Here is a 27546-nt window from a genome sequence, read left to right on the forward strand (position 1 = left end):
TCCTTCAGCAGTGTTTGCCGTTTGTGGTCCTACATCTCTAACTAGCTTTATATAAGAATTGCTTTTGTAGCCTCATGTCTTGCAGGGTTCTTCATACCTTTTTCTCAGTCTAATTTTTTTTGGCGTCTATTATGTATGCAGTCTTTTTCTTTCAGCTGTTCCCATTAGGGGTCGCCGCAGTGAATCATCTGTTTCCATTTCTTCTTGTCCTCTGCATCTTACTCTCTCACCAGCCACCTGCATGTCCTCTCTCACCACATCCATAAACCTTATCTTAGGCCTTACTCTTTTCCTCTTACCTGGCAGCTTCATCCTTAGCATCCTTTTCCCAATATACCCAGCATCCCTCAGCACATGTCCAAACCAACGCAATCTCACCTCTGGCTTTGTCTCCAAACCGTCCAACCTGGGCTGACCCTATAATATGCTTTTTCCTAATCTTGTCTACCCTCATCACACCCAGTGCAAATCTTAACATCTTTAATTCTGCCACATCCAGCTCTGACTCCTGCCTTTTTGTCAATGCCACTGTCTCCAACCCATATAACACAGCTGGTCTCACTACCCTCTTGTAGACCTTCCCTTTCACTCTTACTGGTACTAGTCTGTCACAAATCACTCCTGACACTTTTCTCCACCCTGCCTGTGCTCTCTTCTTCACCTTTCTTTCACACTTGCCATTACTCTGAACTGTTGATCCCAAGTATTTAAACCTATCCACCTTCGCTAACTCTAATCCCTGCATCCTCACCATTCCTCTATCCTTCCTCTCATTCACACTCTCATATTCTTAGTCCTGCTGACCTTCATTTTCCTCTCTAGACCCATATCTCCACCTCTTCAGGGTCTCCTCAACCTGTTCCCTACTCTCACTACATATCACCATGTCATCTGCAAACATCATAGTCCACGAGGACTCCTGTCTGGTCTCGTCCGTCAACCTGGCCATCACCACTGCAAATAAGAAAGGGCTCCGAGCTGATCTTTGATGTAATCCCACCGACGCCTTAAATGCATCTGTCACTCCCATTGCAGATCTCACCACTGTCACACTACCCTTGTACATATCCCGTACCACTCTTGCATGCTTCTTTGCCACTCCCGACTTCCTCATACAATACCGCAAGTCTTCTCTAGGCACCCTGTCCATATGCTTTTATAAGTCCACAAAGACACAATGCAACTCCTTATGACTGTCTCTGTACTTCACATAGCATTTGTAGTGCTCTGTGCTGGCATGCAAACATACTGCTGATCACTAATCATCACCTCCCATCTTAACCTAGCTTCTACTACTCTTCCCCATAATTTCATGCTGTGACTGATCAATTTTATCCCTCTGTAGTTACTACAGCTTTCCACATCACCCTTATTCTTACAAATCAGTACCAAAACACTTTCTCCACTTTTCAGGGATCCCCTCACTTTCCAAGATTTCATTTAACAATCTGGTTAAAAATTCCACTGCCATTTCTCCTAAACACCTTCAGGCTTTCACAGGTATGTCATCTGGACCAACATTTTTTCCATTCTTCATCCTCGTCATTGCTATCCTTACTTCCTCTTTGCTAATCCGTTGCACTGCCTGTTTCACTATCCCCACATCATCCAACCTTCTCTCTCTCTCATTCTCTCCATTCATCAGCCCCTCAAAGTACTTTTTCCATCTTTTCAACAGACTCTCCTCGCTTATGAGTTTGTTTCTCTCATTATTCTTTTATCAGCCTTACCTGCTGCACATCTTTCCTAGCTAGGTCCCTCTGAATAGCCAATCGCTACAGGTCCTTTTCTCCCTCCTTAGTGTCTGTCCTTTCATGCAACTCTCCATATGCCTTATCCTTAGCCACCTCTCTCTGCCATGCACCTCATCCCCTTATACTCCTGTCCACTTTCTTCATCTCTGACAATCCCACTTTTTCGCCAACCTTTTTCTCTGTATACTGTCCTGTACTTCCTCATTCCACCACCAGGTCTCCTTGTCCTCCTTCCTCTGTCCAGATGTCACACCAAGCATCTTTCTAGCCGTCTCCCTTACTAGCTCTGCTGTAGTTACCCAGCTGTGCAGTAACTCTTCACTGCCACCCATTGCCCGTCTTAACCCTTCTCTGAACTCCACCTCATAGTCACCCTTTTCCAATTTCCACCATTTGATCCTTGGTGCTGTCCTCACACTCTTCCTCCTCTTCTTGATCACCAACGTCCTTCTACAGACCACCATTCTATGCTGCCTTAACTACACGTTCCCCCATCACCACTTTACAGTCTTCAATCTCCTTCAAACTGGCCCTTCTGCATAGGATATAATCCACCTGTGTGCATCTCCCTCCACTCTTGTATGTCACCCTATGCTCATATATGAAAACAGTACAGATTTATTATGTATGCAGTAACTTAAAGAAAAAAAAAATATTTTCATGCAGTATACAGATTTTGTTTTTCAGTCCAGCATTGCATAAATTGCTCATTTCCTGCCTTCTCTTAAATTTCACTCCTTACCTCTCACATGAACATCTTTCTGCATGTATTATTCCCAAAAATGTGTGGAATTTGCATCTTCTCTTTTGTAAAGATCTAGCAGTTTTTATCTTTCAGTGTTCAGTACTTGTAGTTTATTTAGATTTTCATTTTCCGTTTTTTTTTTTTTTTTTGGCAGCCATTAGCATTAAACTTGGCAATTCTTTACAGTGTCTGGGCAATTCTGATTCTTTATCCCAGCCCAAAAGAGTCCTTTCCTTGGTTAAAACCATTTGCTTCACCCACATTTCTGACAGTGCTATGTAGGGAATTTTAGGTATCTGTGCAAAAAAAAAAAAAGGGGGGGGGGGCAAAAAAAAACAAAAAACACCAGAGCTGTAGTACTGCTGAAAAAAATTTCAATGTGTTCTGGTACCTTGGCTTTTCTAGCGAAGGTACCAGCACACTAAACTTTTTTCAGCAGTACTACTGCTCTTGTGGTTTTTTTTAATGCTGTTTATACTTCCATCGTGGTTTTTGCTAATTTTAGAAATCTGCCAACTTGTTACATTTTCCCTCCCCAAAACGTTATCTGAAACCTGGGCTACAAAATACATGTGCTCTTGGCTATAAAAATGCGTATGTATGCATTTTCCAGGAAAAATCCTAAACCTTTTGGACTTTGTTGCACACTTGGGAGCAATACAGGTGTCCTCCCATTGTTTCTTTGTATTTCTCATTTCCATTATCTCTAGCCAGTCTTTTCTAACATATTTCAATTTGATTCTTATAGTTACCGTGGAATATTTTATATGCTGAGCTAATTATCCGTTTAACAGCAACTTACCAGTTGATCACCCCTATCCCTTTCTCTTTGTTTGTAGGTATGCCTGGTGTCAAACCCTAGTAGGAAAGGCGGTCTCTGACCTGCAGCCTAAATTTTTTTTGGCTTACTCACACTGTTGCATTTCTCCCTCTAGTTATTTATTTCCTAAACCGTTGGCTTTTTTGCTAATTGTTTTCTAGTAAATTCCAAATTCCATTTGCCTATTTTCTGTAACCTGCCATCTTGCATCTCAACCCTCCACCAGGTCCTTCATCACTTTCCACTTTGACTTGTTACTTTGTCTGTATTGCATGTCAGCCTTAATTCTGCAGCTCTAAAATGTCCTTTCAAATCGGTTAATCTTCAACCACCTTGCTCTATGCGGAGGATCAGCTTATCCCACTCTACTCCTGGCGTCTTCCCTTCTAAGTTCTCAAAGAACAAAATCCTTCATTTGTCTCCAAAGTGGTTTCAGACCTGATTTTGAATTCAGCCATCAGTCTCATTCTCTGCCTAGAAACATGTGAGAATTCTGCATACTCTGGATATGCATAGAGGTACTCTTCTCAGAACCTAGCCCTTTAGAAAAGTTGGTCAGCTGTTTATTTCTTACTCTGGGTATTAAAAGGGCATCCTGTCTAAACGGTTTCCAGGTGGATGTCTTCAGTTTTTTTTTTAATTCACCATGGCATATTCATTTCAGGCAGAGTATGTAGCAGTGTTCTACTAGAGCCTTGTCTTTGGCACATAAGAAGGGGGTGGATTCGAAGCATTCTAATGGCAGTTTATATGGGTGTCTGTATATAGCTGTACAAAGCATTACAAACTGGTTCCCTTTTTTTAGGTCCAGGTGAAACTTTGCTAGGACCATACACCAGGGGTTCTTCGATCCATATCTTTCCTCCTCCCAGGTTGGATAGGTTTTAATCAACCTATATAGCCTAAGGATTACTGCACCAGTGGAAATTAACATAGTGCAGTGGAGTGTTGCATATGCCCATAGCAGTAGTCTGAATACCTTGGAGAATTTGTTACAGTAATTGGTTCTGCAAAGATTCTAAGCTGTGTATCCTTTCAGTTCATCAGCTAAGTAAGGAAGTAGTACATATTTTTCAAAGATTTTTTTTTGCTGTACCAGTCTATCCTACAGTTTCTAAAGTTGCCAGTTTCTAGCTTTGTTTGGATGTCCTTCAAGGATGCATCTGCAGTCCTAACAAATGGGTTGTCCTGTCGTCAGGCAGCCCTTCGGTCGGCCGGATTCCAAAGTCTGGGTCTGGCCTCGGCTGGTGTCGCACTTCACCCGACGTCATCTCTGCTGGTCTTCGGGTATAAAGGCATCAGCCGACGCCATTTTCCTCAGTCTTTCTTGCCGCGTGGCGCCCGAAGCAGAAGCTGTTCGCAAGTGCCGGTCGGTCAGATCCAGAGATTAATACTACCGAATACAACTTCGAAGACTTCTAAAAGCTAAGTACCCCGTTGGGGACTCTTTCTTGCCTCAGCCGATGTCAGAAAAAGTAAATAACTGTTTAACTTGTGGGAAACAAATATCTCATAAAGATTTCCACTCTTACTGCTTACCTTGTTTAGGCCCAGACCACGACGTAGCAGCTTGTTTAGCCTGTGCTTCCTTCAACCGACGAACGCTTAGGCGTCGGAGTTTGCTGAACAGTTTTTCGGCTCAGACTTTGCGTACATTATGCCGTCGGATCCTCCGACTACCCAAATTGTTAAGAAACGCAAAGAAAAGGACCGACACTCGCGGTCCGTGGTTTCGGCCGAAACCACGGTAAAGCAAACCGCCAGTGTCTCTGTTTCGGCCGAAACCGAGCAACAAACGGTTCAAACTACAGCCGAATCCATGACTACTACCGAGGCCCCTTCTACCCTAGCTGAATCGGCCTCTGAAATTTTGTCTACTAATGTGGTTTCTCTAGAGTTATCGGACACCATCCCTTTGGATGTCTCTACCCCAGCACGTGGTGCTGCTAGGCCTCCTGCAGCCATGTCTATAAAGGCCTTTGCCAGGGCTAAAGCAGCCAAAACTGCTAAATCAGTGCCTGTTAAGCCCCCCTCTCACAGGCCCAGCTCCAGTTCACAAATGCTTACTTTGGCAGAGGATCTCATCTCTTTAATAAGAGGATCCCAATCTCACCCACACAGGGCCTCACAACCTCCAGAAAAGAGACCTAGAGCAGAGCCCCCTGAGCCAGGCTCCTCAGATGACTCTTCTGATGACTCAGACATTACAGACCATCCAGAGGCTCCTCTTTCTACTTATGAAGATTCTGATGCTGAAGAATATTCCTTCTGCCTCTCCACCAGAGGAATTTTCCTTTGGGGAAACCTTGCATGCCATGCGAGAGCAATTCCAATGGCAGGGACAAGATTTCTCAGATTCAAGAAAAAGGCTTAGGACCTTTTTACACTTACCGCAGCATAGGCCCTTAGCTATACCTCCAGTTCTTCCTGTTGTGGATGATGCATTTAATGATGTTTGCACTGCTCCTGATACTTTACCTCTAGCCCCTGCTAAGCCCGACAGGTTCTACAGGGTACCGGACACTCATCACCACTTATACAAGGCTCCTTTTGCAGATCCGGAGACTATCTCCCAGGGCCTAAGGCAGTAGCTTCGACCTCAGCTAAAAACCCTCTCCCTTCTGATAGGGAATCCAGGTCCTTAGAGAGATGGGGTAAAAAAGTTTACATCTCCGCTACTCTCTCAGCTAGAGCTTTGAACTGTCAGTTTCATATGATCCAATACCAAGAGTTTATGCTTGATCAATTAACTAAGAAACTGTCCTCTGATGATTTCTTAGATAAGAAATATGTTCTAGAAATGGTGAATAACATTCAGCAGGTTAGTAACCATTCTTTAAAATGTGGCTATGATGCACTGGAGGCTTCATTTAGATCAGCCATGACTGGCACAGTTATAAGAAGGCATGCATGGTTGAAAGAGCAGGTCTTGCCGGATCATGTTAAAGCAAAGCTATTAGATGCTTCTATGGATAAGGTCAGTCTATTTGGTTCTCCTGCCCAACAAGTAATGAAGAAAATGGAAGAGAAGGCAAAATCTGTACAAACAGTTAAAGATTTCTTACAGGTACAGCCCCCAAGGTTCAGCAGGAACTGGCCTTCCAAAAATTGGTCCTTTCCAGACTCCTCTAAAAATCAGAGAGGCAGGAATAGACGTTCCAGAGGCAGAAATCAATCCAGAGGAGGTGCCTACAGGGGACGCCAGTGGCAAGGAAATAACCAACGAGGCACGGATACAACCACTACCACTGCAACACGACAATCACAGTGACTTGGTTCTAACACCGCCTACCAGGGAACAAATAGTAGCACCCTTAGGCGGAAAGTTAGCCTTATTTTCAAAAAACTGGCACTATATCACAAGACAACTGGATTTTGCAAACTATAGACCAAGGCTACAGGTTTCATTTCCACACCTTACCAACAAAAAGAGGAATGCCAAACCTGCTACCAAATCAAAAGTCAGAAGCCCTAAAACAAATATCTCAATTAACAAAGATGAGAGCTGTGGAAAGGGTACCACCTACAGAACAGGGCAAGGGATTTTACTCCAGACTCTTCCTAGTACCAAGAAAAGAGAACAAGTCGAGACCTATTCTCGACCTGTCCGCATTAAATACATTCATCATTGTTCCAAAATTCAAAATGCTGACCCTACACCAACTTCTTCCCATGCTGGGCAAGGAGTATTGGCTGGTAACTCTAGATCTCAAGAAGGCATACCTGCACGTCCCCATACGACCAAATTTGCAGAAGATACCTCAGATTTCTTGCAGGATCAGAGCATTATCAATTCTCAGCATTGCCCTTTGGCTTATCTACTGCGCCCAGAGTGTTCACGAAATGCCTGGCATCAGTAATTGCTCATTGCAGGCTTCAGGGAATCCAAATTTATCCATACCTGGACGACTGCCTGATACAAGCGGACAACAAAAGCAAGCTGGCACAAGACTTACAAAGAGTCATTTGCTTACTACAAGCCCTGGGATACACAGTCAATTTAAAAAAGTCAAAACTGATACCATCCCAGACAATAACATTCTTGGGTGCAGAATTGGACACAGTAAAACAGATGGCATTCCTAACTGCAGAAATACAAGAACAACTTCCTCTGTACTTCTTGACACTAGCAAAGCAGAACAAACTAACAGCAAGGAAAGTACTGCAGGCCTTGGGTTTCATGGCATCCTGCATAATCTTGGTCCCCCATGCCAGACTGCATATGAGAAAGCTACAGTGGTACCTAAAGAATTTATGGTCTCAACACAAGCACAGCTTAGAAACCGAAATACCACTAATTCCATGCCTGAAACAAGAGTTTCTATGGTGGGCTCAGACATGCCAGGCAAACTCAGGATTGTCCTTCCACAACATTCAAGCAAGCCAAACCATCACAACGGACGCCTCAGACCTCGGTTGGGGGGCACACATGCTGGACAAGTGCATTCAAGGCCTATGGACTCCAGATCAACTACACCTGCACATAAATCAAAGAGATGCTGGCAGTAAAACTAGCAATCCAGAATTTCAGACCATTCCTCAGAGGGCCAAGTGATGATAAGGACAGACAACACCACAGTCATGTGGTACATCAACAAACAGGGAGGCACTCATTCATACCCCCTATGCCGAATGACTCTGGACCTGTGGAATATGGCTCTGAGCTACAAAATTCAATTACAGGCAATATTTGTACCGGGAAAAGAAAACATTCTAGCAGACATGTTAAGCAGAACTACCTCGGATGCTCACGAATGGATGCTACACCCGGACATCTTCAAGGCCATCACAAAGAAATGGGGAATGCCACAAATAGACCTATTTGCATCCCCACTCAACCACCAGCTCAAGAAATTCTGCACAAGGACATACCACCCTCTTGCTTGGAAGGTGGACTCTCTATCCTTCAATTGGAAAGGCCTGACAGCATATGCATTTCCACCCCTTCCTTTGATGCACAAGGTACTACTCAAAATCAGAGGAACGGCCAAGGATAATTCTGATAGCTCCAAATTGGCCAAGACAACACTGGTATCCATTACTGAGGAGCATGTCTCGGATGGACTCTACCCCTGATTCCTTTGATGTTGACTCAGAGCAACTACAACATCTTGCATCCAAACCTGAAAACTCTGCAACTCACTGTCTGGAACATTACATAAGAGCATCTAACCCAGATTTATCCCAAAGGGTTAAAGACATTATCCTTGAGGCCCGCAGACCTTCTACTAGAAGGAACTATGCAGGAAAATGGAAAAGGTTTGTCATTTGGAGTACGGAAAGAGGGAAAGATGCGTCAAAGGTAGATATTGCCAACATCCTGGAATATTTGGCAGAGCTCCTACATACTGGCCTGTCCTATTCCTCCATCAAGATACATGCATCCGCTATTTCTGCAGAATACAGCCTCGATCCCCCTGTCTTCTCGCATCCTCTACTCAGGCAGTTCCTCAGAGGAATTAAGAATGTAAAACCTCCTAGGAAACCACCATTACCAGCATGGGACTTGAATTTTGTGCTAGAAAAATTGACACTCCCTCTATTCGAACCAGCAGCAACAGCAGATCTTCAACACCTATCCTGGAAAACTGCTTTCCTACTGGCAATTACTTCAGCAAGAAGGGTTTCGGAATCTACAGGCTTTAATGGCAGTACAACCCTTCCTAATCTTCCATCAAGATAGTGTCCATGAGAACTAATCCTACATTTATGCCTAAGGTGGTATCCAGACTGTCTCTAAACCAGGCAATCCACCTACCTACCTTCTTTCCCAATCCACAGAACAAAGGGGAAAGACTGCTGCATACCTTGGATGTACATAGACAGTTGCGCTACTACCTGGACAGAACCAAGGGCAATAGAAAAACTGACCAGCTCCTAGTAGCCTATGCAACAGGAAGGGAAGGAAAAGCAATTTCCAAACAGACAATCTCCAAGTGGATAGGAAATTGCATAAGATTCTGTTACTCCTATCATGGAAAGCAAATTCCACAGAACATAAGGCCTCATTCTACAAGGGCTACAGCCACTACCACAGCCTTCTTACGAGGATGGCTACCAAGGACATTATTGAGGCTGCTACTTGGACCTCCGTGCATACATTTGCCAAGCATTATAACTTACCTCTATACTCTAGATCCCGAGCAGGGTTTGCCACTGCTGTGTTGCAAGGGATCATAACTACACCATAATTCTTATTCCTCCTCCCCTAGTTTGGCTATGGTATTCTACCCATTTGTTAGGACTGCAGATGCATCCTTGAAGGACATAGTACAGTTTTGTACCTACCATAAATGTAGATGTCCGAACAGGATAGCATCTGCAGTCAGGATTACCCACCCTCCTTCTCCTCTGTGGTACTCCTACGGTATTGCCCACCTAATAGCTAGCTGGGGGGGGGGGGATCTCTTATGGTGTATTTGTTTGTATATATGTACATACATGCATATTTTTTGTTTGCCTTCTACTTTTTGGGAAATATTGGCATTTACCCAAAAATTTAGCTATCCAAGAGGGCTACTGGCATCTGGGGCAAGAAACACTGAGGAAAATGGCGTCGGCTGATGCCTTTATACCCGAAGACCAGCAGAGATGACGTCGGGTGAAGTGCGACACCAGCCGAGGCCAGACCCAGACTTTGGAATCCGGCTGACCGAAGGGCTGCCTGACGACAGGACAACCCATTTGTTAGGACTGCAGATGCTATCCTGTTCGGACATCTACATTTATGGTAGGTACAAAACTGTACTTTTTACCTCCATATTTAAATTAGTAGAATGACTGCTCATGCATTACTTTAACTTGGACTTCCAAAAATCATTGAACATTTTACATAGGATAGCTTATTTTAGTAAAGATGTAAAGTTTGAGTTTTTAATTTGTCAGAGCAGTAAATCTTCGGGGCAGTTGCTTTTTAGGTGGTTAAATGTGGTCTTTGTTACAGTTATGATAGAGACTTTGCAGGTATTAATTTTCACCACAGCAACAAGCCTTTGTTGAAACGTCTACATTTTTGATTAGTATACCATCATTGCATTCACCGGGTGTTAGTTCATCCAGAGCTTCCTTTAGGCTCTAGCTTTTAAAGGATATTCGTTCCCAAGACTTGACTTTGGGGTCCATTGGCCCTGTTTAGGATTAGTCTCTCTCAGCTGGTTCATTTCAGCATAGTAAAGTTGTGGGGTGTTGACCATGATTATGCATTTAAAGTGCCAGTTTTGGGCTGGAGGCAGGTGTTAGATGAATATGGTTGAGCATCCCTTTTGGCTGGGAGGTATACTCCAGTTTGTCAGCCAGAGTGAAAACTTTTGTAGCTGTGTTATGAGGGTGTTGCACCCAGATGTTCATCTTCATAGCCTATTGAAGGCTTATTGTGAAACAATAATTCTAATTTAGTCAAGGTAGATTGTGCTGACCTTGAGCATTGTGTATCCTTAGTCTTGGTGAGATTAGATTGGATTCTTTAAAAGTTGTGTAGTACACAGTTCTGTTCAGTGGCTTGCACTTATTTTCCTGTTTAGTACGTTGCATGCATGTCTAAAACAATGGCATTTATTAATTGGGTATGTTTTAGGTGATGGTCTGCAACACTGAGGTAAGTGTTCTGATGTGTATTTTTGTCGTTCTTTGTCATTGTCGAGATTAATAGTGTAAGCAGTGTAAAATGATCCCTGAAAGAATGGAAGAATGACTTTGTATCTTCTTATTTGAAAAACAGGATTGGATTGAACATCAGAATACAGCCTCCCATATTGAAAGCTGCAGACGTCTACGCCAACAGTAAGGATATTTACATAGAAGTGTGGTTTGTGGACTTACAATGCTAGATGTAGAATAGTATATGACATTTAAAAGCTGTTTCAACTTTCTAGCTGCATGGGAAATGCTGTTGAAGTAGTTTACTTGGAGGAAGGTTTATTGTATGAAATGTCTAGTGTGCAGGAAGGTGAAGGAATGAGAGATCTGGAGTGAATTGAGGGAATTTGAAGAAAGTACATTCCATTAGGACAACTGCTCTTGCTCAAAAAAAAAAAGAAGGCTTATAATGCTAGTTTACAGTTGAGTCCAACAGGTTTCTCTAATGTATTCATCAACTTCACGGCCCTTTCCCTCCCTATTTACGTTGTCTTCTGTAAAGCAACAACAATAAAGCATTTACAATTTGTATAATTCCCCTTAAGTTACAGAAGCCTACCTTCTCATACTGTGATGGTTTCACTTAAAAAAATTATTCTCTCGTGTTTGAATAAAGCTTGCTGGAGTCACCTGATTACTGACATCATCGAGGCCAGGCAGTGCAGGTACTATTTTTAACCAGTTCCCTCCCCCAAAGTGACATCACCACGGCAGTCATCCGATTCCATCTAAAATAATGAGACCCACCCATTCTGTGATGTCATGGCTCCCGTGTCCTTCCCCCAGCCTGAGTGCTCAAATACAAGTGCAGGAGGTAGGGTACTCTTTAGCGTTGTTTCCAGTGCGCTGTATTTCCCTATTGGAACCTTGTGTGAGTTTTTCTGCATCAGCTTCCCTCGTGGAGTAATACTGGTGAGTATGACATTTTTTGTAGAAATACATTGTTTGACAGCAAAGTATCAGTATCTCTTTAATGTGGCATCTTCATTTCTCCTGGCTTTTCGGTCACTGTGCTGCATAAGTTCACACGTGCATCCAAAAATGTTTAAACATTGCCTGTTTGGGTCTTGCTGACCAAACAACTGTTGTGGATACATGTATGCACTTGGTATTGAACTGTGGCGCTTTAGTACAGTACTTGAGCAAGTGTTGTCTAATGAAATTGCTTTTGCTGGCACTTTTTCGTATTGCTGACTGAGGTTAAGTGTATGTGACAAACTTTTTTAAAATCTAAGAGGTGGTCATTCTTCAGTAACAAAACGAACACCGGCAGGTGTAAGGGGTAATTTGCAAGTAAATTTTGCGAGATTGCTGTATTCCTATCTAGTTCTGCACTGTAGTACCTTTCCTCTCCAGATCTTCATTGCCATACTTTGTTTGACATGGAAGAGGTGGGAACGAGCCTCTGGCTTATCTAATTTGAGGTGAGGTTTCTCAGTGTCTTGAGTGTTTGCCTTGTGTATTTTTCTTTTTTCTTCTGACTCCCTATTACATTGCCAATTTAAACTTGTCACTGCATCTAATTGAGTTGTCTCATTACTTGTCCTGTTATTCTGTGGCTTCATATCTGATTTGTACGCTTTTGTTCCCTTTTTGATTACACAATCGCTCATCAAAAGTGTCACTGCAGGAAGAAAATTCCCCTTAGTTTAATCTCAAGTACTGCATATTATCTCTGTGTGAGGAACATGATACTCTGACCTTTTCCCTCTGCTGGTAATTCACATTATGTACAAAAAAGAAATCATAGCTAAAAGCTTAAGCTTTTTCTAGACAGAAAAACACCCCCAAGCTAATATTAGATACCCTGTCCACCTTCTCAGTCTCAATTCATTACTTAACAGTAGCGCTCTGAGGGTTGAACTTCCTAGACACCAAAGATCTAAGACAGTGACTGCACTCCCTCTGTCCAGGGTTTAGTGCACCTCACTTTCTGGTTCGTATTAGAAGAACTAACTTTACTTCCATTTGAACCAGCTCATTCAGTTTCCACTGAAAATGTGCACCCTGAAAACAGTTCTGTTAGTAGCCCTCGCCTCCGCCAGGAGGGCATCAGAGATGCAAGCCCTTATGGCCATCTCTCCGTATCTTGTTTTCCACGACATAGCTGCTCTCGGGACCAACCCTCCCTTCATGCCTAAGGTAGTTAATGAACTTTCATTGAGTCAAACCATTAACCTACCAGTTTTCTACCCTCCTCCACAAAATTCCTCAGAGAGGACTCATTCCTTGGATTGTATCCAGGCAACTCTGATACTACCTAGTTAAAACCAAATCTATTAGAAAATCTGACCATTTAATCTCCTTCCATCCCAGAGCCCTAGGGAAGGCAGTCTCCAAACAGGCCATTTTCTCATGAATCTCTAAATCCATTACCTTGTGCTATTCCCATCATGGAAAATCCTTGCAGGGTCATGCCAAACCTCATGCTACTAGGGCAGCTGCCTCCTCTACTGCCTTTTCCAAAGGCATTGACTTCACATCCATTTTAGAAGCAGCCACTTGGACCTTGGTCCCCACTTTCACCAAATACAAGCTGGACATGGCCTCCAGAGCAAGAGCTGGCTTTGCCAGGTTAATTCTCCAAGGCCTGGTTGACCATGGAAACAACTCCTGCACCCAGGTTCATACCTAAAGCCCCAGTCTCCACATTAAACAGAACCGACCTACTGCCCTGGGCCTGGCCTTACATGCAAGTCTAAGGGTCTCCTAGTAGGATCCTCTTTTAACCCACAGGAGCACTACTGTATGCAGCAACATATTCTGAAGAGGGTACCTCAGATGTCACTTTTATATCCAATGTCTGTTTGTGGCCCTGATGAGGGATGTCACACACCCTTCTGAATATACTGGCCGGAAGATGGAGCTGCAGGCAGCAACCTCCCTACTGTTATGAATACTGCAACATGGAAGGGAAGGACATCTAAGGTTATGGTAAGTTCTTAAACTGTTATTTCTCATCGGGTCTAGTGGGACCACCCCACCACCAAATGACTGTCTAAAAGGCAAACGTGTTCTGACTTTTAGGGGACCAATGCAAAATTCCCAATAACTGCCCCCTCCTGCAGATGGAGACAACTAGGGGGGGGGGGGGGGGCGACCTTACCTCATTGTCTGTTATGTAGCTTCCCAAAACAGCAGGATAGAGAGGCCCCAGTGCCTTTTTGAGATTCCTACCAGAACATTCTGCATCCATGGTTATCTTTCTATTAGACTTTCTCTGAGGATGATGAGGGGAGCCTCTGCAGAAGTGAGCCAATGCTTCCTTTTCCACCGAGTTTGCCACACCTGAAGTAATTGAGGAGGATGCATATGTCGCCACACCACCTGCACACTAAATTCCCAAGTTTGAGGAGTCAATTATATCAAGAACCCCCACGGCAATACCCAGCTTTGCTGTGTTACTGCACAATGGTACCTTGTATACTGAGCCAACGGATATTGCCAACATAGTGGCTGACTGATTTAGTGCCAACTTTACCCCTCAAACGACCAGTCACAATACTGGAAGAATGCCAGGCACCAGGCATTACTGTATCACAGGTTAAAGCTGCATTGTTGAAGGCCAAAAATAGTTTCCATGAGACCTGATGATATCCCTGTGTTCTACATGAACCACAAAGCGAACTGGCACCACATCTGTGTGCCCTGTTCAGTCACAGCCTCACTTCAGGGTTTGCCTTACAGAATGGCGCACTGCTACAGTCATCACTCTCAATAAAGGGGGAGTGACTACAGACCCTGGGAATTCTCACCGCATTTGCCTGACAAGTCTAAAGCACATAATCGTGGACCAGATATTACAAAGATGTAGGAAATCTCCAACCTTTAGACCCCACGCAATTCCTCTTTGTGAAAGGGAGATCATGCCTGCTCAACCTGGTTGACTTCTTTGAATCAGTTAGAGCTGTGGAGGAAGGTAAGGCAGTGCTTACAGCCTATCTCGATCCGACCAAGGCCTTTGCCATTCTTCGCTTGGGAATGACTGAAAACTCGCCAAACTAGGCATCAACCCCTATGTCACTAGGTGGGTTACAAATTGGCTCACAGATGGAACGCACATTGTCAAAGTAGCGGTCTCCAAGTCAGACTGCCAGCCAGTCATGAGTAGAGTCCCACAGGGGTTGGTCCTGAGTTTTCTCCTGTTCGGCATCTACTTAGAAGTCCAGACCAACACAAAGGGACTCTGGCTGACCAAGTTCGCAAACGACTGCAAGCTGGGAGCCATTAACTCCCCAAGTGATGCAGACATCCTACAGAAAGGCCTCACTGCGACCAGTGACTGGTGTCGAAACCATGGCCTTAAGCTTAACGCTAAAAAAATGTGTCCTCATCCCGTTTGGTTAACTCAGTTCCCTCTAATTACCACATCGATGGGAGCCCACTGAACACTGAAGGTGTTATAAGAGATCTGGGGATGTAGGTTGACAGCCTCTTTTAAACACCATATTGCCACTGTGGTCAGAAAGCCCTATGTGGCACGTTTCATTACCAGGAGTTTTGCATTCAGGAAAAGAGGTAATCGTATCTCTACTCTTCCCTCATTAGGCCAGTCCTAGAGTATAATGCCCCATTGGGCATGACCCTCACTAGACACCTGCAACAGCTAGAGAGGCCACAGAAGTACCTCATGAAGAGGATCCTATGTATTAAACGTGTCCTACATGGACAGACTCAAAAGATTCCAGCTATTTTCTGTCTCATGCTGCCTACTTAGAGGCGATCTCTGCTTGACTTGCAAAGCCATGTCTGACCCAGCTCTGTTACATCTACATCTAAATAAAAAAATAAAATAAAATCTATGTTACATGCTACATCCTAAAGAAATCCCAGTCCCTCTGCACCACATACTCCAGAGACCTCAACCTCTCATTACCACCATCAACAGAACATGCTGGAGGGACAGGTTCCTCACCCAGAGACTGGCCATGCTTTGGAGTAGACTTCATACATGTCAAGCAGAACACCTCACTGTCCCTCTTCAAGAAAAATCTTGAGTGGAGCAGTAATAGAAAGTTTAACCCAGTGTTCACTCCAGTGGCTGTACTTGATAGAGGCACTGGGAACTAACATTAGGCAGCACGATGTCGGGGCACATGTTCTTCGTGTTTCACTGTTGCAGTCATTACATTTGGGTAATCTGCTGACAGGTTGCCCTCAGTTCGCCTGATTAACAAAGTCTTGAGTCCTGCGCCGGTTGCTGTTCTTTCTTGACGCCAGGTCATCAGGGTATAAAACATGCAGCAGACGCCATTACATCCTCTCTCTTGCCGCGTGGTACCCCGAGCAGCAGCAGTTCGCAAGTGCCGGGTCGACTCCTAAAAACTTCGAGTTTCAGAACCGAAGTCTTCAACTAAAAAGCTGAGTACAAAACTTTTTCTTGCTTCTTACCGATGTCAGTAAAAGTTAATTGCATTACTTGTGGGAAGCAAATACCTCCATAAGGATTTTCATTTGTACTGTATTCCTTGCTTAGGCCCTGACCACAACGTACTTTGCTGTCGGTTTTGTGCTAAATTTAATTAACGCACTATTAAACGTCTGTACATTTTTGCATCTAAATATATTGGCTCATGCTTCAGTTATCCAGAAATGCCGTTTGTTAGCAATAAGACTACCGGAATACCTAAAAAATGCAAAGAAAAGAGGCCGTCTAGGTCCAAAACTGACTACGCTTCTAAGCCAGTTGCCAGCTCGCCGGTACTCGGTGAGGCGCTTTCGCAGCCCCTGATACCGCTTCTTCTGATTCGCAGGCCTCTACTGAGACCCATTCAGAGTCCGGTATGCCACGAGATGCTTCAATTATAGAACCCACGGATGTCTCTACCTTAGATGGGTCTGGAGCCGCTGTGCAGGCACCAGCTTCTGAGGGTGTTTTCAGGCCTACAGATTTGTATATTAGACTGGCGCCATCTTCAAAACTAAGGCCAAATTCTAAATCTATGTCTAAAAACTGAAGCCTGGGCCACATGTGCAGGCACCTATGCCTAAAACAAATGATCAAAATGGCTGAAGATTTAATTACTTTGATCAGGTGGCCAACCAACCCCCAGAAGGCCTAGGCAATACATTGAATATGAATCTTCTGAACAGGATTCTATTTCTTCTGACTCTTATAATGAACAGGATTTGTCTGTACCTTTGAGGACTCTGATGCAGAAGATTCCATCCCTTCTGCTTTCTCTCCTGAGGATTTTTCTTTTGGGGAAACTTTACATACCTTAAGGGAGCATTTCCACTGGGAAAGTCAGGATTTCTCTGAATTTAAAGAGAGATTTGGGATTTTCTTCTTCTTCCTCAGCATAGGCCCTTGGCTATACCTCCTGTTCTAGACATTGATGTTTTTTCAGAATCTAGTATGGCTACTGATTCTCTGCCTCCAGCCCCTGCCAAGCTAGACGGATACTACAGGGTTCCTGACTCCACAAATTTCTTTTTCAAAATCCTATTGCAGATCCTGAAACCATTTCTCAGGGACCCAAGGGTATTAAGGCTTCTACTGCTAAAAACCCTACCCCTTCTGATAGAGATTCCAGGGCACTGGATAGATGGGGTAAGAAGGTTTACACTTCTGAAGCTACTCTCTCAGCTAGAGCTTTAAACTGTCAGTTTCATATGATACAATACCAAGAGTTTATGCTTGATCAGTTAACTAAAAACTAAACACTGATGAATCTCTTGATAAGAAATATGTATTAGTGATGGTAATAATATACAACAGGTTAGCAACCATTCCTTAAAATGTGGCTATGATGCACTGGAGGCTTCATTTAGATCAGCCATGACAGGCACAGTGATAAGAAGGCATGCATGGCTGAAGGAACAAGCTTTCACCGGATCATGTTAAAGCTAAGTTGCTAGGATGCTCCTATGGACAAGACAAGTCTGTTTGGTACTGCCCAGCAGGTTATGAAGAAAATGGAAGAAAAGGCAAAAATCTGTTCAAACTGTTAAAGATTTCTTGCAGGTTCAACCCCAAGGTTTAGCAGGAACTGGCCTGCCAAAATTGGTCCTTTCCTGACTCCACAAAATTTCAAAGGGGCAGGAATAGACGTTCCAGAGGCAGAAACCAAACCAGAGGAGGTGCCTACAGAGGACGACAGTGGCAAGGTAACAACAGAGGCACACACAGCCACTGCCACTACATCAGCACAACCACAGTGACTTAATCCTAAAACCGCCTACCAGGGAACAAATAGCAGCTCCTCTAGGCGGAAAGTTAACCTTATTTTCAAAGAACTGGCACTACATAAAAGACAAGTGGATTTTACAAACCATAGATCAAGGTTACCGGTTTCACTTCCACACTTTAACAGTCAAAAGAGGAATGCCAAATCTACCTCCACATCAAAAGACAGAGGCTCTACGCCAGATAATGGAGTTAGCAAACATGAGAGCTGTGGAAAGAGTGCCAACAGCAGAACAAGGAAAGGGGTTCTACTCCAGACTATTCCTAGTTCCAAGAAAGGAAAAAGTTGGAGACCAATTCTACCTGTCCACCTTAAATACATACATCATTGTCCCAAAATTCAAAATGCTGACCCTACAGCAACTTCTTCCATGCTGGGCAAGGAGTCTTGGCTTGCAACTCTAGATCTCAAGGAGGCATACCTGCACGTCCCCATTCGGACCAATCTGCAGAAGATACCTCAGATTTCTTGCAGGATCAGAGCACTATCAGTTCTCAGCATTGCCCTTTGGCTTATCTACTGCCCAGAGTATTCACAAAATGCCTGGCATCAGTAATCGCCCATTGCAGACTGGAATTCAAATTTACCCATACCTGGACGACTGCCTGCTACAAGGGGACAACAAAAGCAAGCTGACAACAGATTTACAAAGGGTCATTTACTTGCTACAAGGACTGGGATACACAGTCAACTTACAAAAGTCAAGGCTGATACCATCCCAAACAAGGACATTCTTGCTGAATTGGACACAGTACAACAAATGGCATTCCTGACTACAGAAAACAAAAAGAACTTCCTCTCTACTTCTTGGCACTAACAAAACTGAACAAGTTAACAGCAAGAAAAGTTCTGCAGGCCTTGGGCTTCATGGCATCGTGCATAATCTTGGTCCCATTTGCCAGACTACATATGAGGAAACTACAGTGGTACCTAAAGAATTTATGGTCCCAACACAGACACAGTCTAGAAACAGAAATCCCACTAATTCCATGCTTACAACAGGTGTTCCTATGGTGGGCTCAGGCATGCCAGTTAAACCCAGGCCTACCCTTTCGCAGATGTCAACCAAGCCAGACCATCACAACAGACGCTTCAGACCTGGGATGGGGGCCCACATGCTGGACAAATGCGTGCAAGGATTGTGGACACAGGATCAACTTCACCTGCACATCAATCTAAAAGAAATGCTGGCAGTAAAACTGGCAATCCAAAAGTTCAAACCATTTCTCAAAGAGGGCCAGTTGATGATAAGGACAGACAACACCACAGTCATGTGGTACAACAACAAACAGGGAGGCACTCATTCATACCCCTATGCAGAATGACCTTGGAGCTGTGGACCCTGGCACTCAGCTACAACATTCAGTTACAGGCAATATTTGTACCGGAAAGACAATACTCTAGCAGACATACTAAGCAGAACCACTGATGCCCACGAATGGAAGCTGCACCCGGACATCTTCAAGACCATCTCAAAGAAATGGGAATGCCACAGATAGACCTATTCGTGATCACCTCTCAATCAGCAGCTCAAAAAATTCTGCACAAGGACATTCCACCCACTAGCATGGAAAGTGGACTCACTCTCCTTCAACTGGAAAGGCCTAACAGCATATGCATTCCCACCTCTTCCTTTGATACACAAGGTACTACTAAAAATCAAGGAAGAACGTCCAAGGATAATCCTGATAGCTCCAAACTGGCCAAGACAACACTGGTACCCACTACTGAAGAGCATGTCTCGAACGAATGTGGCCAATACCTCTGATGCCTTTGATGTTAACTCAGAACAACTACAGCATCATACATCCAAACCTAAAAACGCTGCAACTGACTGCATGGAACATCACATAGCAGCAGCTAATCCAGAACTTTCCCAAAGAGTTAAAGACATTATTCTTGAAGGCAGACCTTCAACAAGAAGGAACTATGCTGGAAAATGGAAAAGGTTTGTCATTTGGAGTACGGAAAGAGGAAAGATGTGTCAAACATAGATATGCCTAACATTCTGGAGTATCTGGCCGAACTTCTTCATTCAGGCCTGTCCTACTCCTCCATCAAGATACATGCATCAGCTATTTCAGCAGAATACAGCTTTGATCCACCTGTTTTTTCACCCTTTGCTCAGGCAGTTCCTCAGAGGAATCAAGAATGTAAAACCTCCAAGGAAACCACCATTACCAGCTTGGGACTTAAACTTTAGAAGTGCTAGAAAAGTTGACACTATCACCCTTTGAACCAGCAGCAACAGCAGACCTACAACACCTGTCATGGAAAACTGCTTTCCTACTGGCAATTACTTCAGCAAGGAGGGTTTCAGAACTACAGGCCTTAATGGCAGTGCAACCCTTCCTAATCTTCCACCAAGATAGTGTCCATGAGGACTAATCCTACATTTATGCCCAAGGTGGTATCCAGAGTGTCTTTAAACCAGGCAATCCACCTACCTACCTTCTTTCCCAACCCACAAAACAGAGGGAAAGAATACTGCATACCTTGGATGTACATAGACAGCTACGCTACTACTTGGACAGAACAAAAAGTAGCAGAAAGACTGACCAACTTTTTGTAGCCTATGCAACAGGAAGGGAAGGAAAAGCTATTTCCAAACAGACAATCTCCAAATGGATAGGAAATTGCATATGATACTGTTACTCCTTCCATGGAAAACCAATTCCACAGAACATAAGACCTCATTCTACAAGGGCAACAGCCACTACCACAGCCTTCTTCACGGTGGCAACCAAAGACACTATTGAGGCGGCTACTTGGACCTCCGTGCATACATTTGCCAAGCATTATAATTTGCCTCTATATTCCAGATCGAGCAGGGTTTGCCACTGCTGTACTGCAAAGGGATCCTAAACACACCATAATCTACTTTTATCCTCCTCCCCTAGTTGGCTATGGTATTCTACCCACTTGTTATGACTGCAGATGCATCCATGAAGGACATAGTACAGTTTTGTACCTACCATAAATGTAGATGTCCGAACTGGATAGCATCTGCAGTCAGGATTAACCTCCCTCCTTCCCCTCTGTGGTACTCCTAGGGTGTTTACCCTCCTAATAGCTAGCTGTTGGGGGGGAGTCTTTTATGGTGTATTTGTTTGTATATATGTACATATATGCTTATTGTGGTGTTTACCTCTATCTATTTGGAAACATTGGCATCTATCCAAATTTTTAGCCTGCAAGAGGGCTACTGGCATCTGGGGCAAGAAACAGAGGAAAATGGCGTCGGCTGATGCTTTTATACCCGAAGACCAACAGAGATGACGTCGGGTGGAGTGCGACATCAGCGGCCGGACCCGGACTTTGGAATCCGGCCGACTGCAGGGCTGCCTGACGACAGGACAACCCACTTGTTATGACTGCAGATGCTATCCAGTTCGGACATCTACATTTATGGTAGGTACAAAACTGTACTTTCCTCACCCAGAGACTGGCCATGCTTTGGAGTAGACTTCATACATGTCAAGCAGAACACCTCACTGTCCCTCTTCAAGAAAAATCTTGAGTGGAGCAGTAATAGAAAGTTTAACCCAGTGTTCACTCCAGTGGCTGTACTTGATAGAGGCACTGGGAACTAACATTAGGCGGCACGATGTCGGGGCACATGTTCTTCGTGTTTCACTGTTGCAGTCATTACATTTGGGTAATCTGCTGACAGGTTGCCCTCAGTTCGCCTGATTAACAAAGTCTTGAGTCCTGCGTCGGTTGCTGTTCTTTTCTTGACGTCAGGTCATCAGGGGTATAAAACATGCAGCAGACGCCATTACATCCTCTCTCTTGCCGCGTGGTACCCGAAGCAGCAGCAGTTCACAAGTGCCGTCGGCCGACTCCTAAAAACTTGTTTTCGAGTTTCAGAACCGAAGTCTTCAACTAAAAAGCTGAGTACAAAACTTTTTCTTGCTTCTTACCGATGTCAGTAAAAGTTAATTGCATTACTTGTGGGAAGCAAATACCTCCATAAGGATTTTCATTTGTACTGTATTCCTTGCTTAGGCCCTGACCACAACGTACCTTGCTGTCTGTTTTGTGCTAAATTTAATTAACGCACTATTAAACGTCTGTACATTTTTGCATCTAAATATATTGGCTCATGCTTCAGTTATCCAGAAATGCCGTTTGTTAGCAATACGACTACCGGAACACCTAAAAAATGCAAAGAAAAGAGGCCGTCGAGGTCCAAAACTGACTACGCTTCTAAGCCAGTTGCCAGCTCGCCGGTACTCGGTGAGGCGCTTTCGCAGCCCCTGATACCCGCTACTTCTGATTCGCAGGCCTCTACTGAGACCCATTCAGAGTCCGGTATGCCACGAGATGCTTCAATTATGGAACCCGCGGATGTCTCTACCTTAGATGGGTCTGGAGCCGCTGTGCAGGCACCAGCTTCTGAGGGTGTTTTCAGGCCTACAGATTTGTATATTAGACTGGCGCCATCTTCAAAACTAAGGCCAAATTCTAAATCTATGTCTAAAAAACTGAAGCCTGGGCCACATGTGCAGGCACCTATGCCTAAAAAACAAATGATCAAAATGGCTGAAGATTTAATTACTCTGATCAGGGGTGGCCAACCAACCCCCCCCCCCCCAGAAGGCCTAGGCAATACATTGAATATGAATCTTCTGAACAGGATTCTATTTCTTCTGACTCTTATAATGAACAGGATTTGTCTGTACCTTTGAGGACTCTGATGCAGAAGATTCCATCCCTTCTGCTTTTCTCCCTGAGGATTTTTCTTTTGGGGAAACTTTACATACCTTAAGGGAGCATTTCCACTGGGAAAGTCAGGATTTCTCTGAATTTAAAGAGAGATTTGGGGATTTTCTTCTTCTTCCTCAGCATAGGCCTTTGGCTATACCTCCTGTTCTAGACATTGATGTTTTTTCAGAATCTAGTATGGCTACTGATTCTCTGCCTCCGGCTCCTTGTAAGCTAGACGGATACTACAGGGTTCCTGACTCCCACAAATTTCTTTTTCAAAAATCCTACTGCAGATCCTGAAACCATTTCTCAGGGACCCAAGGGTATTAAGGCTTCTACTGCTAAAAATCCTACCCCTTCTGATAGAGATTCCAGGGCACTGGATAGATGGGGTAAGAAGGTTTACACTTCTGAAGCGTTGGCAATCAGGGCTTTAAAGTGTCAATTTCATATACTTAAATATCAACAGCATATCATGGGACTGCTTAAACAGAAAATGATAATTTCTGACTGTGTGGAAAATAAAGATTTACAGGATCTATTGCACTGAGCTGAACAAGTTGGAAAACATACTTTGCAATGTGGTTTTGATTCTTTGGCGTTCTCTTGCAGGGCTGCTGTAACTGGGTCTGTGCTAAGAAGGCATGCTTGGCTCAAAGAGCAAACTCTGCCTGATCATGTTAAAGCAAAATTGTTGGTTGCTCCTTTACAACAGGACCGTCTCTTTGGTAATAAGGTTGAAGTTTTAAAAAAGATTGAAGATGAAGCTAAATCTATGCAAACTGTGAAAGATTTCTTACAAGTGCAACCTCCAAGATTTAGTAGGCACTGGCCTACTAAGAACTGGTCCTTTCCAGTTCCTTAGAGAGCCACTTAAGTCAAACCCAGACATTCCAAAGGCTTCAGGTTTCAGTCACAAGGGACTTTTAGAACAAAACAATGGGATGCCACCTTATCCAAATCTGGAATCAACAAGACACCTCCCTCTGGTAAGCAGTCTCAATGACTTCCCTTTACACTTACCAAGCACTTACCTTTTAGCTGCCCCTTTGGGGGGAAACTGGCACTTCATGCAAGAAACTGGCAACTTATAAACCAGGACAAATGGGTTTTAGATATAGTATCCCAGAGATACAGATTTCATTTCCACATGTTGCCATTCCCAAACGGATGGCCAGACCTGCCCCCAAATCAGTGGGCAGAGGCCCAGAAACAAGTACTGTTCCTCATGAACATGGGGGCTATTCAGCCAGTACCAGAAGAGGAAAAGGGACAAGGTTTCTATTCAAGACTTTTCCTGGTACCCAGAAAAGACAAATCATGGGGTCCAATTCTGTTATCTACTCTAAACACATTTCTGGATGTTCCAAAATTCAAGATGCTGACTTCAACAGTTATTTCCTATGCTAGGCAAAGATGCCTGGTTGGTAACTCTAGACTTGAGGCTTACCTGCATATCCCAATCAGGGAATTTTGCAGAAGATACTTCCGCTTCAAAGCAGGCTACTTGCATTACCAGTTCTCTGCACTGCCTTTTGGCTTATCTACCGTGCCCAGGGTCTTCATAAAGTGCTTGGCTCCAGTAATTGCATTTTGCAGGCAAAGAAATATTCAAATATAGCCATACCTGGACGATTGTCTAATTTAGGCAGAAAATAGGGACAATCTTCTAAAACATCTGGCGTTTGTAAAAAGGGTTCTAACTTGTCTAGGGTACACTACAAATAAAAAAAATCACAACTGGTACCCTCAAAAAAATTAAATTCCTGGGTGCAAACTTGAATACAACTGCCCAGATGGCTTACCTTACGCCAGAAAAGCAAATTTATTTGGTAACTTACTTCAAACAGGTGGGCACAAAAACTCAGCTATCTGCAAGACAAATTCTGCAAGCCTTGGGGTTCATGGCCTACTGCATTCTTCTAATTCCATATGCAAGACTGCATATGAGGAAACTTCAGTGGTACTTAAAAAGCTTATGGAGTCAATTTTGTCACAGCGTGGAAACAAGGATTCCTATCATACCTTGCCTGCAACTAGAGTTCCTATGGTGTGCAGAGGCCTGCCAACAAAACAAGGGACTGCCATTCATTCCACCCCCTGCTGCCGAAACCCTAACTACAGACTCATCAGACTATGCTTGGGGGGGCACATCTGGCAGGGAAGTGCATTCAGGGCAAATGAAGCCCAAGTCAAATGCACCTGCATGTCAATCAAAAAGAAATGTTAGCTGTACAGAATGCTCCGACAGCCTTCAAGGACCACATTCTTCCAGGACAGTTAATGGTAAAGACTGATCACACCACTTATGTGGTACATAAACAAGCAGGTGGGGTACGCATTCTTACCCCCTCTGCATACTAGCCATGGCACTGTGGAACACAGCCTTGAGCTACCAAGTGCATCTACAAGCTCAGTTCCTGCCAGGAAAACTAAATACACTGGCAGACGTACTAAGCAGAAACTTCATGGACCCACCCGAGTGGAAACTGGAAACAGAGTTTCAACATGACAAATGGGGGAGCCCAGATACAGACCTATTTGCCTCCCCGCGCAACTACCAATTAGACAAATTTTGCACAAGGACTCCCCACAAACAAGCTCTGAAAGTGGAGTTCTGTCCTTCAGCTGAAAAATATCAGTTTATGCCTTTTCTCCTCTGCCTCTCCAAAATGCTACTAAAGATCAAACAGGACAAACCAAGGACGATATTGATTGCACCAGACTGGCCACGGCAACATTGGTACCCCCTCTTGCGCAGTGTCACTGTTGGCCCCATGGCACCTGCCTCAGACTCCTACCATGTTTTCTCAGCAGGAGAACCAGATTCTGCACCCTCCGCTTCAAGCCCTGAACCTAGCTGCCTGGCTAATTACCTAATCTCTCCTTTACCATCCCTCAGTAAACCAGTAATGGATATCATTTTAGAGGCAAGGAGGCCTAGTACTAGAAAATCTTATGCTGAAAAATGGACAAGATTCTGTGCCTGTAACCAATCTCAAGGGATGAGCACAGCAGCACCAAACTTACCTCAGAGTCTACAATACTTAACTGAGATGCTTCACAAGGGCCTTTCTTTTTCCTCCATCAAAATTCACGCTTCAGCCATTTCAGCTCATTATAACACAGAACCTCCCCTCTTCTCTTATCCACTGCTCAAGCAGTTCCTCAGAGGGTCGAACAATTTAAGACCACCCCGGAGAGCCCCAACTCCAGGGTGGGACCTTAACTTTGCATTGGAGAAAAGCACTCTTCCTCCTTTCAAGCCAGCTGCTAGTGCACATTTATAATTCAGTTCTTGGAAAACAGCCTTCCTTTTAGCAATCACTTCAGCAAGAAGGGTATCTGAATTACAGGCCCTTATCGCAGTGGAGCCTTTCATCTTTCATTGGGACAGGGTGTCCCTCAGAACCAATCCCTCCTTCATGCCCAAGGTGGTATCCAGTGTGGCTCTTAATCAGTCCATTTATTTGCCAACCTTCTTTCCTAATCCACAGAACAAGGGGGAAACTGAAACTGCACTCCTTAGATGTGCACAGACAACTTTGATTTTACTTGGACAGGACTAAACCTCAAAGGAAATCTGAACTGGTGGCATTTGCTGCAGGGGCAGAGGGGAAGGCTATTTCAAAGCAAACCATTTCTAACTGGATAGGCCATTGCATTCATTTCTGCTATAAGCACCATGGAAAACGTATCCCACAGGGGATCAGACCCCATTCAACCAGGGCTGCATCTACCTGTACAGCCTTTCTCTGAGGTGTCCCTACCCAGGGCCATCCTAGAAAGTGCTACCTGGAGTTCTGTACGTACTTTCACCAAGCATTACCATTTGCCAATTTTCTCTAAATCCAGAGCTGACTTTGCCACTGCAGTCTTGCAGGGCCTTTTATAGCTGGTCCTAATGCTATCTAAATTCCTCCTCCCATCCTTAGCTTTGAGAATCTACCCAGATGTGATGACTGCAACGGTGAAACACGACGAACATAGTGTACAGATGTTCTTCATGTTTTACTGTTGCAGTCGTTACATTTGGGTAATCTGCTGGCAGGTTGCCCTCAGTCGGCCTGAATAACAAAGTCTTTGGTCCTGCGTTGGTTTACACACTCTAACATCTACATTTATGGTAAGTGTACACAACTGTACTTTGTGTACACTTACCATAAATGTAGATGTTAGTGTATTCAGTGTTGTCCTGGTTACCCTCCCTCCAGCCCCCTGACTTTTTTTGGCTATACCTCTACTCTCCTTTAATATGCTTAAAAGCTTTTTGGTGTATTTGCTTTTTTATTGGAGGTATTTCCTTGTAGAAATTCATATATATTTTATTGCTTCCCATTATGGGGGGTACCTGACATCTGGGACAAGAAAAACTGATGTAATGGTGTCAGCTGCATGTTTTTATCACCTGACGTCATGGAAGAAGAGACCACATCTGAAGCATGAATCCATGACTCTGGTATTTAGGCTGGCTGAGGGCTATCTGCAGGCAGATAACCCCAAATGTAATGACTGCAACATTGAATGCACTCTAACATCTTCATTTAAGGTAAGTTTACACAACTGTACTTTTTTAGACTTATCCCATATCTTTCCTTTGTAAACATTTTTCTGTCATTACCATCCTTTCAAATGCTTTCTCTTTAGATTTTGTTTCCTCTGTTGCTTCCCCAGGCCTTTGTAGTCTCCCTG

At 43.9% G+C, this 27546-nt stretch overlaps 1 protein-coding gene across 1 annotated transcript in view; it reads left to right on the forward strand.

Moving 5' to 3' along the window:
- ZNF638 (zinc finger protein 638) overlaps positions 1 to 27546 on the forward strand; it is a 1461093-nt gene that overhangs the window by 1016491 nt on the left and 417056 nt on the right. Inside the window, exon 3 of the mRNA XM_044081651.1 lies at positions 11037 to 11098. Within this exon, the coding sequence (XP_043937586.1) occupies positions 11037 to 11098 (62 nt within the window). The remainder of the gene's footprint in view (positions 1 to 11036; positions 11099 to 27546) is intronic.

The sequence above is a fragment of the Protopterus annectens genome, chromosome 8.part1 (genome assembly GCF_019279795.1).
Source record: "Protopterus annectens isolate FY-2018-M chromosome 8.part1, PAN1.0, whole genome shotgun sequence".
NCBI classification, from domain to species: Eukaryota; Metazoa; Chordata; order Ceratodontiformes; family Protopteridae; genus Protopterus; species Protopterus annectens.